We start from the raw sequence: 12,749 nt of genomic DNA, 5'->3' as shown, positions 1-12,749 counted from the left end.
AGGTCTGTAGGGTGCAGAAGATAAGATGTGACATTTTTAATCCTTGGTCAGTATTTATTTGACCCTCCTGTCTCTCCGTAGATGTATAAAATCCTTCATTTCTCAGGTTTTTCAGTCCCACTTCTCAGTGCTAAACATTTTTCATACATCCTCCAAAAGTCACATGAAATAGTTTGTTTTGAGCATCATCGTTTTTACTGACGTACATTCAGGTCATAATTTACAGGATAAAATGTGATTTTGCATTTCATTTGTTGAAGTGGAAGGCCATAGCTACACTGAACATTAGGAGTTAAAGTGAGATGCTGTAACTGAGCTGCTGTGTTAATATTATCCAGGAAATGAACATAAAGTGGACAGGAGTGTTATCTTTAGTCTGATGGATCTGTGGTTCTGATGCTCTGCATCTATCGTTTGCTCTGTTCACACAAACTAACACGATCCTCTAAAGGGGAAAGCTGTAGCTACATAAGAAACAGCGCCTCCTACAGTGATGGTCACAGAATTATGTTCCTGCTTAATGAGAAACCAGAATATATAAGAACCCCAGGAAATCCTTGTTGTTTTAGCTGGTTCTGGATTATTTCTGTCTGAGGAACCTCTGGCTTCCTAAGCCATGTTTTACCAGCTGATCCAATAAAAACTACAGGAACTCTTCAGGATCCTCAGGTTTAACCTCCCATATGCTGCCCTCCCTGTGTGTGAAAAGTGCTTAAAGAGGCTCAGTTACCCATGGCTCCGCCCTGGTGACACCCCCACAGTGACAGCCCCAAGCTGGCAGCGTTCCAGCAGGTCCCGATGATGGCATAAACCAGGATGCCCCCCAGATTGGTGAAGAAGAGCTTGTTCGGCATGCTGTAGCCCGTGTCCAGGATGATTTGGGGCAACAAGTAGAAGAAGAACACTCTTGGGCTGAGCGCGAAGGTCTGGACCTTGTCTGCACCCCAGATGATCCCACCCAGGATGAACCCAAAACAGATGAGCAGTGCACTCTCTGGGATGTAGTTGGTCACATTGTGGTTGGCCTCGATGACTAAAGGAGAAACACATGGAAAACACATGACTTTTTACTTTAGATAGGACATATCTTCTCATGTTTCTAATCAAAGCCCAAAAAGGTTTTTAAAGCGGTCTTTGGAGCTCTTTTCTTCACAGCTGATTTCAGGAGACACACTGGGACCCTGAACAGAACTCAGCACACAAAGCAGGGTGTTGTTAAGGTCTTTAGGCTCAGTTTGATCTGAATTCCTTCACCTCAGAACAAACAGAACATAATTATGACCGGGTCCAGTAGAACACTAATTATGGAAGTCCTCCATCTCTCTTTCAGAAATCATTTCAGTCATAAACCCTCTGTACCAAGGCAGCCTTTGGTGGCTCCATTTACAGTGGAGGTGAAGGCTGAGTAAGAGTATGGTGGAAGCCATAATTGTTCATTTGTCCACATTTGGTCCATCTCCATGGACAAGTAGGGGTGGGTCAAGCCTTGCAGCAGCAGCAACCATGAATCTCAGTCTAATGACATCTGACTGCTTTAAATAGCCTCAGCTGTTCCAGGACCATCTATGAACAACATACACTTTAATAAATACTAATATAATAATAATACCTTTTATTTATACTGTCTTTATATTAATACGTATTATTTATTTCTTTTAGGTGACCTTACATCATAAACATAAAAAAGAGACAATAAAAAAAAAGCAATGAAATAAAGTAAAATGATACAAAAGTAGATAATGCAGCTGGGATCGGACAGAGTTAGCTAGTTTAAACAGATGGGTTCGGAGTTTGTGGTATTTTGTGGTAGTCTGTGGTAGTTTGTGGTAGTTTGTGGTAGTCTGTGGTAGTTTGTGGTAGTCCGGTAGTTTGTGGTAGTCTGTGGTAGTTTGTGGTAGTCTGTGGTAGTCCGGTAGTTTGTGGTAGTCTGTGGTAGTTTGTGGTAGTCTGTGGTAGTCCGGTAGTTTGTGGTAGTCTGTGGTAGTTTGTGGTAGTCTGTGGTAGTTTGTGGTAGTCTGGGGTAGTCTGTGGTAGTCTGGTAGTTTGTGGTAGTCCGTGGTAGTCCGGTAGTTTGTGGTAGTCTGTGGTAGTCTGGTAGTTTGTGGTAGTCTGTGGTAGTCCGGTAGTTTGTGGTAGTCTATGGTAGTCTGTTAGTCTGTGGTAGTCTGTGATAGTTTGTGGTAGTCTGTGGTAGTTTGTGGTAGTCTGTGGTAGTCTGGTAGTTTGTGGTAGTCTGTGGTAGTCCGGTAGTTTGTGGTAGTCTGTGGTAGTCTGTGGTAGTTTGTGGTAGTCTGTGGTAGTTTGTGGTAGTCTGTGGTAGTCTGGTAGTTTGTGGTAGTCTGTGGTAATCTGGTAGTTTGTGGTAGTCTGTGGTAGTTCGGTAGTTTGTGGTAGTCTGTGGTAGTTTGTGGTAGTCTGTGGTAGTTCGTGGTAGTCTGTGGTAGTCTGGTAGTTTGTGGTAGTCTGGTAGTTTGTGGTAGTCCGTGGTAGTCCGGTAGTTTGTGGTAGTCTGTGGTAGTCCGGTAGTTTTTGGTAGACTGTGGTAGTTTGTGGTAGTCTGTGGTAGTTTGTGGTAGTCTGGTAGTTTGTGGTAGTCTGTGGTAGTCCGGTAGTTTGTGGTAGTCTGTGGTAGTTTGTGGTAGTTTGTGGTAGTCTGTGGTAGTCCGGTAGTTTGTGGTAGTCTGTGGTAGTCTGTGGTAGTCTGGTAGTTTGTGGTAGTCTGTGGTAGTTTGTGGTAGTCTGTGGTAGTCTGTGGTAGTTTGTGGTAGTCTGTGGTAGTCTGTGGTAGTCTGTGGTAGTTTGTGGTAGTCTGTGGTAGTCTGTGGTAGTGTATCTCTGTTACGGAGATGGAGAAGCGGTGTGTGATGATATGGGCGGCTGAGTTTTGGACCAGCTGTAATTTATAAAAGGTTTTATGTGGAAGGCTGAAAAGACGAGAATTACAATAACCTAAACGGGAAGTGGCCAGACTGGGAACAAGAATAGCAGTAGAGTCAGGAGTGAGAGAAGGATGGAGACGATTGATGTTACAAAGATGGAAATAGGCAGATGGAGTGACATTACTGACGTTTGCTGTCGAGGATGACACCCAGACTCTTGTCCTGAGGATAGGGAAAAATGGACGAGTTATCGATAGCAATAGAAAAGTTATGAAGTTTGTTTAATGTAGATTTTGTGTCTTCCAAGAGAAGTTCCGTTTTATTTCACTATAATTTAAGGAAGTCTGAAGTGAACCAGGATTTTATTTCAAGGAGGCAATCGGTGAAGGACGAAGGTGGGAGTATGGAGTTAGGTGTGGTTGAGAGGCAGAGCTGGTTGTCATCTGCATAATAGTGACAGTGTAAATGATGTTTGTGCAAAATCTGACTAAGGGGAAGGAGGTAGATGATGAACAACCCAGAACAGCACCCTGGGGGACACCTGGGCTGACAGGGACTGAATGGGAAGTCAATGATTTTAACTGAATGTACTGAGCAACGCCTAACAGGTATGAATAAAACCAGTTAAGATGAGTATTTGTGATGCCAAGAGAGCAATGTTTGTCGAGCAAGATGGTGTGTGAGATTGTATCAAAGGCTGCAGTTACATCAAGCTGGAGAATGGATTCTGAACCACAGTCACCAGCAAGGCGGAGGTCATCAGTGACCTTAAGAAGTGCTGTTTCAGTGCTACAAAGGGGACAGAAACCAGATTCTAACTGTTCATATGACAACAGGTATGGAGTTGAGCAGCTACTGCTTTTTCAAGAATTTTGGAAATGAATGGAAGATTTTAAATTAGATGGAGATCAAGGTTACTGGGCTCTGAACCAGGTTTCTAGAGTATTGGGGTTACAACAGCTGTTTTGAGGGCAGAAGGAACAACACTAGTGGTAAGGAAAGAGTGTATAAAGTCTGTGATGAGAGGAGACAAAGAGGAGAGGGTAGATTTAACAAAGATAATAGGGTCTAATTGGCAAGATGAAAATGTTGATTTTTGAATGATTTATGGGCAAGCTGAGTACAGAAAGCGAATAAATGGGGACAAATGAAATTTGGTCAGATGTAATTGAAGCAGAGATGGGTGTAAGCTGTTGATGCATATGTTCTATTTTAGAGGAGAAAATGTTACCAAAGTGTTACAGAAATCATAGGAATACAGGTGGAAGTGAATCCTGTGGTTTTATCAACTCTGCAAGTAGGGAGAAGAGGGCCTTAGAACTACCTTCATTTGAACTGATTAAACCAGAATAATATATGGATTTGGCTGCAGAAATGCAGTCTTTGTAATGAAGAATATGATTTGAATACATGTCTTTGTGCACAGTGAGACCAGTTTTCCTATAAAGTCTTTCAAGTTGACGTCTGTTTGCTTCCAATCGTCTCAGAGTGGGAGTGAACCAAGGTGCAGTATGAGTGAACAAAACAGATCAGGTTTTGAGTGGAGCAAGATTGTTCCAAAGGTTATGAAGGGAGTTGCTGTAATGTGAGAGTGATTCATCTGGGGAAGAAAACCTGCCAACACTTTAAAGGCTACTGATACAAGAAGATAAATTGTCCAAGTTGATGTCCCTAATTTTAAGGAAATGTATATTGCGAGGAGGATTAAATTTGGAGAGTAAAAGATTAACACTGAATGATAAAAACATATGATCTGAAAGAGGAAGAGAATCTGATTTGCAGTCAACAGGTGTAACACCTGAGCAGCAGTCCAAACTATGTCCTTTAACATGTGTATGAAAATTGATATGTTGCTGCAATCCAAAGCTGTCCAAACTGGATATGAAGTCTTTAGTGAGAATATTATTTGCATTGTCCATGTGAATGTTAAAGTCCCCCAGAAGTATCATGTTTGTGAGAGTGCAGAAAGCTGCATCAGGAAGGTGGAAACGGTGGTAATAAAACTAAAAAATACATTGTAACATATACTGTGTGTACAAGTTACAATGATTGAACATTTTATATTTTAACTTTACACCTTAACATTATTACAACACCAAAATCCCCAAAGTCTCTAATCTAATGGCCTCTCCCGGAGCCTTTAAATGGTGTCCGGACCCCCAGGGAAGCATTGTCCAAACACCTTTGAGAGGACAGAACAGACAGGTGAGTAATCACATCTTAACAAGCAACATCTTCACACTCACACTTTTACCTCAAACATTTGCTCAGGTTTTCCTAAGCAGTGGACCCCAGCCAGCCGCGATGAGCAGCCCCAGGAGGCCCCTGGGGGTCCGCATGAGGGAGAGGAGGGTTAATTCAGCGGAGAACAGTCGGGATCGGAGCCTTCAAGGCCAAGCAGAACTACTATCCATGGCTTGTAATGAAAAAATCAGGTCTGGGTTGCTCTACATGCAAGGCAGCGGGAACTCTAGGACCAGAGGAGACTGGTGAAATGAAACTGGCTAAATGGGTGTCATGTTTAATAACCTCATCTGCCTCTGACACAACAAAGCAGCAACGAGCACTTTGTAGAAAAATATTTGAACATGCTTGGACCAGGAGTCACTTAGTGGCAAAGATCATATTTAAAAAAGCAAATATGGGACAGACTATAATCAGTGCTCAGTCTGAACAAATAGCCACTATGAGTCGGATCTCTCCACTGCATAGACCGGCCCGGACTTGATTTGGGTCGAGTACTGCATTCTCATGTTGCATGTGCGAACATACAAAAACAAATTTAGTAGAAATGAAAAGAAAACTCTTTGGTTGAATTGTGGAGTGTGCGCCAAAACGTAGCCTCTTGCTGGATGAGTTCAGCAGTTTAAATCAGAAAAGCACATTTATTATATACATAAGAACACAACTACCAGACAAACCAAGTAACACATTTACTGAACTGGTTGAACTAGATAATTTATCTGTAGAAGGCATTGTGGGTAATTTCTTATCCACACTGGAGAGCGTGCTTTTTGTCTAAAACTCTCATTGGACTTACATGTGACAGCGCGTCTGTTATACAGTTAGACAGAGATGTGGTGTTGCAGGTAACCTTCAGGCTATTTTCCCTCATATTACTGTGTGGTACTGCTCAACCCATAGACCTGAGCTCATAGTAACTGACGTGGTGAAAGAGATTGAGACAGTCAGTCATTTTAAAATACTGATGGACAAACTATATTCTCGTTATAACACATCAAACAACAACCGTCTGGACCTGAGAGTGTGCATCCAGTTTGGATGTGCAACTATGCAAAATGGGTCAGATTTTAGACACAAGGTGGGTGGCCTCTAGTTTTAGGGCAGTGGAAGCAGTTTGAAACAACTATCCAGCACTTCACGAACATTTTAAGTCTGCATCAGAAGGTTCCACACACGCTGGTATAACTAAGCAAACGTACAAAGTTCTTGCACTAATCATACGTTCCCCTGCTTTTGTGAACAATCTGGGAATGATGTGTGACACACTGCAGGAGTTATGTGAACTTCTCTTAAACTGTAAAAAAGAGATACTAGAATAATCTCTGCTCATAAAGCAATTTGTTGAGCAATCAGAGTATTTGAAGTGATGTCGGAGTGACCAGGAGGCTTTTCTGAATTCAGCAAGCAGGGGATTGTTAGTGACTCTTTTCAAGGCATTACAATTACTGAAAGAAAATCTAGTGTGTGGCCAAAAACTTAGAGCAGCGCTTGTTGTCCCACGGTGGGCGCCTATGCGATAAAAGTGGCAATGATCGTTTTATCGAGGAGCTACAGGTGCTTCATCCTCAGCACTGGCCCGAGGACACAGATGAACTCTATGGACAAACTGAAATTGAGTGCCTCTGTCTGTGCTTCAACATAGACTGTCTGCGGGCAGTAACCTGTGCCCACAGAGAGTACGTTGAATCAGGAGGAAAATACATTCGGGATGAATTGAAAGAAATGTTTACAGCTGTGAATACTATCCTCACATCAAGCACTGAATTTGAAAGGGGCTTTTCCCCGATGAACCTGATTTGCACCCCAAACCGAGCTTCTCTACACACTACCACCACCTCTCACCTGCTCTTTCTAGATATTGTCGGATCTTAATAAATATTCAATAAATAATTAAAATGTCTTGGGTGCAAATGGTTACTGATGTGCTTTAACTGCTTGAAGTGCTAGATAAAGTGCATAATAAAGTGCAAAGGTGCCTGTAAAGTGTCGTATGCCACAACCAGTAACACCCATAAAGGGAAGCCGGCTCTGATAATTAATTGCAGGTGGAGACAATAAAATCCCACACAGCCGGGACCTTTTCAGTGTGGGAGGTGTGATTATGTAGCACTTTCAGTCTATCCAAGCAGTTCTGATCAAAACAATGATGGCTTTTAAATGGTACATGGTAAATGGCCTGAACTTGTATAGAGCTTTATCAAGTGCCTAGAGACCCCAAAGTGCTTTACACTACAATCAGTCATCCACCCATTCATCCACCCATTCACACACTAACGGTGGTGAGCTACAATGTAACCACAGCTGCCCTGAGGCAGACTGACAGAAGTGAAGCAGCCATACAATCGGCACCACTGGACCCTCTGACCACCATTGGCAGGCAAGGAGGGTGAAGTGTCTTGCCCAAGGACACAACGAGTGAGACAGACGGAACTCGCAACCCACTGATTACAAGACAAACTCCTACCACCTGACCCACAGCCGCCCCTGCTGCTGGATGCAGACCATGTGTCATCACTATATCACTCCCTCAGCCTGCGGCGCCTGCAAAGCCGGCTCGCCATGATGCAAGACAGATGATCTGATCCAATGTGATCATATTTTTATTCTGCTGGCTTCTGGTGAACATGTTTTTAGAGGCAAAAAGTCAGACATTTTATCAATAAAAGACATCAAGTAGAGCATTTCCTTCCCTCTGCCTAAAAACACAGTGTTTTTCTTTCTGATCTCGGTGGAGGAGGACGCTTTTTCTCTGTCTCCTGCACCCTCCCATATCTACCCTGCTTCAACTCTGCGTCTTGTCTTCTTTTTAGAGCCTCTTCTTGCATATCTTCCAAATTCTTAGTTATTGATTTGGTCAGCTGGTCTCTCAATGCAACTGATCAAATTTTCTCGAGGAGAAGACAGGGTGAAGGAGAGTCCTCTTGTCCAGACGGGACGTTTTTCTCTGGATACACGATGGACTCCTGGTAGAAGTGGAGGATTGTGTGTTTGTCGATAATGTCAGTCGAGGATGTGGAAGATGTGTATATAATTGGATGTTTGATATCAGGATTTATGCTTTTTGGAGTCAGCGGTCACCTGGTATCGAGAAATTCGGAGAATGTCAGCAGCTGTTCTGGCCATTGTAAGGCTGCCTGGCATGTATGATGGGATCTTCAGAGCGATCAACACTCAGACTGAGATGTTACGTGAGCTGAATCGCAGACTGGATGTGATCCTTAGGATCGCAGGCAGGTTGCGGTTCCTGGACTCGGGTGAAATGGGATAAATCTTGGAGAAAGTTGTTCGCTCGGATCTGGCGAAAGACCAGGAATTTGACTGTTTGGATTCGCCTTTGAGAAGAACCAGTGAGACTCTCAAGGCTGACGGAAAATTAAGAGTCAGCCTAACCCAAATAATTATTGTTTTACTGAATCTGGTTCCCCTGCACGGCCTTGATGGCTGGCTATCTTCAACTTCTCCTGGAAGTTATGTAAACATGACGCTCTGCTCCCTCTCTTCCCTGAGGACATCTGTGGAGCTGCTCAGAACTTTGTGGCCGGTTGATGAACCTTCCACAAACCATCAAGGACAATGGCCTCTGTGACAGTGCTTCATGGACTTACTTACACACACTCACTTGCACACACACACATGCTCAAGATAAACATATGCACCCCCTCACACCACCTTCACCGTTCCCAGCATGATGTTGTTTTGTCAACTTGTTGCTTCTTTGTTCTGAGGTTTTTTACAATCTCAAACTGTATCCTGCTAAGGATAAAGTGTGAAATATGATTTTTTTCCTTCTACTTACCTAATGTGACCTCTTTTCTCATCTAACAAGAACAGCGCCTGTGAGTGGGCAGCAAAGCCTCGGTGACCTGTCCCCCCATTGTCTTGTGTCATGATGTATGTTTGGATGGGTTGTACTGGAATTATAATTTCCCCTCAGGGATCAATAAAGTATCTTTGAATTGAATATTTATCGCCATTATCCCAAGCTGTGAACATCTCCCAGAGCTCTGTTCAATCCATAATCTGAACATGGAGGGAGGATGGACCAACTGCAGACCTACCAAGACATGGATGTCCACTTAGACTGGCAGCCTGGACAAAGAGAGCATTAATCACAGAAGCATCCAAGAGGCCTATGGTAACTCTGGAAGAGCTGCAGAGATCCACAGCTTAGGTGGGAGAATCTGTCCACAGGACAAGTGGACAAATTCAGGCAAATTAGTTGTGCAAGAAGAAAGCCCCTGTTGAAATAAAGTAAGGGAAAGGTATGTTTGCAGTTTGTAACAAACCATGTAGGAAACACAGCAAACATGTGGAAGAAGCTGCTCTGATCAGAGAAGACCAAACATGGACTTCTTGATCTGAATGTAAATCCCTGTGGAGGAAACCTAGCACTGCATCGCAGCTCCCCATGGTCAAACAGGGTGGTGGCAGCATCATGCTTATTATCAAAACAAATTATTTTAAATTTAATTAATAATACAAAATAAAACAAACAATAGACAATGATCAAATAAATAAAAAACAAAAATAAATTAACACATAAAACAAATAATCAATAAAGCATAAAAGCTAAAGAAATTATATAATTTAATAATAAGAAAAAAACAAAACAAGCAAACAGACTTGCAAATGAATCTTTATTTATAATAACTAAATTAAATATCATGCTACAACTCTATGACGACATTGTTTGATTTTCTCCGTGGCAACAATTTGTTTAAGCAGGAGCTTAGTTATAAACTCTGTCTGGCATAAATTAAGCTGTTTTCCTTTTCTTCCTGTGTCGTATTTTGTGTTGTGGAAACATTCTGTTTTCCTCACATTAAGCAGGAACTTTAGAGTAAAAATAACTAAAAGCAGCATTTGAAATGAGTTGGTAGAGGAGTGATTTACTCAATGTTTGATCTGTAACTGAACCACATAGGTACAACTTTATGAAGTTGAAACATGTGCAAATGATCAACTGTTGGTCCGAGAACACATCAATTTGTCCTGATTTATGATTAACCAGCAGAAAGATGTATGAAATTATTTAACTTTTCCTTTTGCAAAGAATTATTTCACTTCACAAGTGAAGCTGTTTTATAAAACTGTTTTATTTCACTTCTTGTTATAATCTGACTCTAGACTGAAAAGGTGTAAAAGAAAAACTTTAAAAGAACTTCAGGAATCCTGGAGAACTACTGATCCAGAGCTCTTTGAAAGACTGAGAGGAAAATGAAAAGAAATGAGGGATAAACCAGGACTCCACCCCATTAAAGTACACAAACCCCCATCCTCATGAAGCTTATTCTGCATTTTAATTGTAAGATTTAAACATTTTTCATAACCTTTGAAAATCGGATTTTTCACATGGAAATTTAAAAAATGTGGTTTTGCTGTTTAAATGGGATTGTTTTTCTATTTATAAGAAAGAGGAAAATAAATGAATAAAGTATTTTTGTTTTTGTTGATAAAGTAACTTTTCAGACTGAAATGCATTGGTATTTTTCAGGCTTCCACATTACTTACAGAGTTTACCCAAGAAAGACACCAGTACCCATAATGCAATGAGGTAAGGGAGCTCCACATGGTGCCATTCAAGGGAGATGATGGTGATGGTGGTGGTTGTGGAGATGTTGGTGAGTCCATCATTGTGTTCATGGTGGTCTGACCTCAGATGGGATTCCTGAGTCGTCACAGCTGAGATGAAGCAGATCAGGAAAACCGAGTCCAGGATCCAGGAACTCAGATTTCCACAGCGTCTCATTGGGTAAATCAAAGCCACAGACTAAAAATCTATAGATTTCTGCACCACAGCTGCAATGAACTGCTTCTTCTCGTTTTATCTGATTTTCCTCTCACTGATTTGTTTTTATCTCCGTCTGCATCCTCATTCCTCAAACACTGTCTGCCGTGAGTTCAGAAAACTTCCAAACCTGGACTCCAGCTTTTACTACTGAAATCAGAGTGGGAGTAACTGACGTCTCTGGTTATTCAGTCACGCCTCACTCTGTTCTTTCCGGTCCCTAATGGACCCGCTCGGCTTCATGAGGACAGTTTTTCAGGGGCAGCATGTGTATGATGGAGCAGAGGTCATCGGTTTGGTGCTGGACGGACACCCGTCTGTCTGTTTGGGAGATTTATACGTATTTTTCATGCCTCAGTAATGATTGACCTTCCTGTTTCTCAATCTTGGTTCAGGACTCTGTTCATGTGAGTGAAATAATTGAGCCACTTTCACAGATTTTCAGAGCAAACTGGGATAGATGCCACAGAGCTGTGCTCAGGTGTGTGATTTTTTTTGTTAAAAATGTATTCATTTTAATTCAGTTATTGAACTTTGTATTCATTTTAATGTACCATAATTAAATAGATTATTTTAATGTAGAATTTATTATTTTTATATTTTATTATTTTCTGATGTCTTTTTTTGTTGTCATTTTTAGCATAAATCAATAGGATTACAGTACCATAGCTCTCTCTGTCTTTGGAGCCCTTTTCTTTGCGGCTGATTTAAGGAAATGTTTCACAAATCAAATGTAATTTTAAGTTATTTGTGATCAGCACACATTAATTCAGGTTTGACAGGAAGAAATCATCAAAGCTGGTCCTGATGACAAAATTAGCACTAGAGATGCTCTTTTTTTGTTTTCACAAATATAGAATAAAGTTTAATAAAAATGGCACTGTGTTCAAAATATTCTGCGTTCAGAGTAAAATCGTCCCGTTTCAGTTTATTCAATAGATGGAGATTTGGAACTTCACGATTAAATGCCGTCCCTATTCTTTAAAAAAATCTGAAATGGTCCGTTTTAGGATCCCAGCCGGATCTCTTTCTTTACGAAGTTCTCCAAGTGCATGAGTGGGTTCCCTCTGGGTACCCCAGCTTCCCCTCACAGTCCAGGAACATCACTGTTAACTGGTTTCTCTTAATTAGATAGATAGTTAGATATGAATGGCTGTTGGTCCTGTGTGTCTCTGTGTTGTCCTGTGATGGACTGCAGACAAGTCCAGGTGGGACACTGCCCCTACCCACCCCCCGACCCCACCCTCTTCACCCTCACCCCCTGACCCCCTGACCCCCTGACCCCCTGGCACTCAGTTAAAAGTTAAACATGGTGAAGCTAAAACCAAAAAATGTAGAAATGGTTATACAAAGCTAAAAATAAACTTGCTGGAGCATCTCAGGTTAATGGTAAACAGGTAAGAAAAATCAATAGAGGCCACAGGAGGACTCTTCATCATCTTCATCATCATTTCATTTCCTGTGACAAGGTTCCTTCTACTGATTCTGGGCATGAAGGTTTGTTTCTAGGTAGAAATGAACATTCATGTAAAATACAAAACAAATCTATTTAAAAGCAATATTTTGGTTTGAATGTATGCAAACAGGATCAAATATATTCATACAGACTCAAATACAGTGCAGTGAGTGTTTACCTGCTTACAGATTTCTTCTGTTTTTCCTTTTTGGTCCCACTCTAATGTTTCAGATCTGACTCTGTGTCATAAAGTAATCCCCACCTTAACCCAATAGTTTGTGATAACTGGTGCTGAATTTGATCCCACTCTGCTTTGCAGAATTGAACTAATTCAGCCCTTCTGGAGAGTTTCTGAGCATTATCAGCCTATTATTACACCCCT

General features: G+C 41.5%; 1 protein-coding gene across 2 annotated transcripts in view; it reads right to left on the bottom strand.

Annotated features, from left to right (window-relative positions):
- Positions 1-12,749, bottom strand: part of LOC124879811 (sodium/hydrogen exchanger 3-like) — a 35,596-nt gene that overhangs the window by 11,883 nt on the left and 10,964 nt on the right. Inside the window, exons 1-2 of one of the 2 annotated variants that reach the window (XM_047384558.1) lie at positions 10,635-10,980; positions 731-1,033 (exon numbers count right to left, since the gene is read on the bottom strand). In XM_047384558.1, coding sequence (XP_047240514.1) covers positions 731-1,033; positions 10,635-10,872 — 541 coding nt within the window. In that variant the 5' untranslated portion in view covers positions 10,873-10,980. Of the gene's footprint in view, positions 1-730; positions 1,034-10,634; positions 10,981-12,749 lie in introns of those variants that run through there. The other variant, XM_047384557.1, reaches the window with a different exon arrangement.

Source organism: Girardinichthys multiradiatus, chromosome 13 (genome assembly GCF_021462225.1).
Source record: "Girardinichthys multiradiatus isolate DD_20200921_A chromosome 13, DD_fGirMul_XY1, whole genome shotgun sequence".
NCBI lineage: Eukaryota > Metazoa > Chordata > Actinopteri > Cyprinodontiformes > Goodeidae > Girardinichthys > Girardinichthys multiradiatus.
This window is presented reverse-complemented; position numbering and strand designations above follow the sequence as displayed.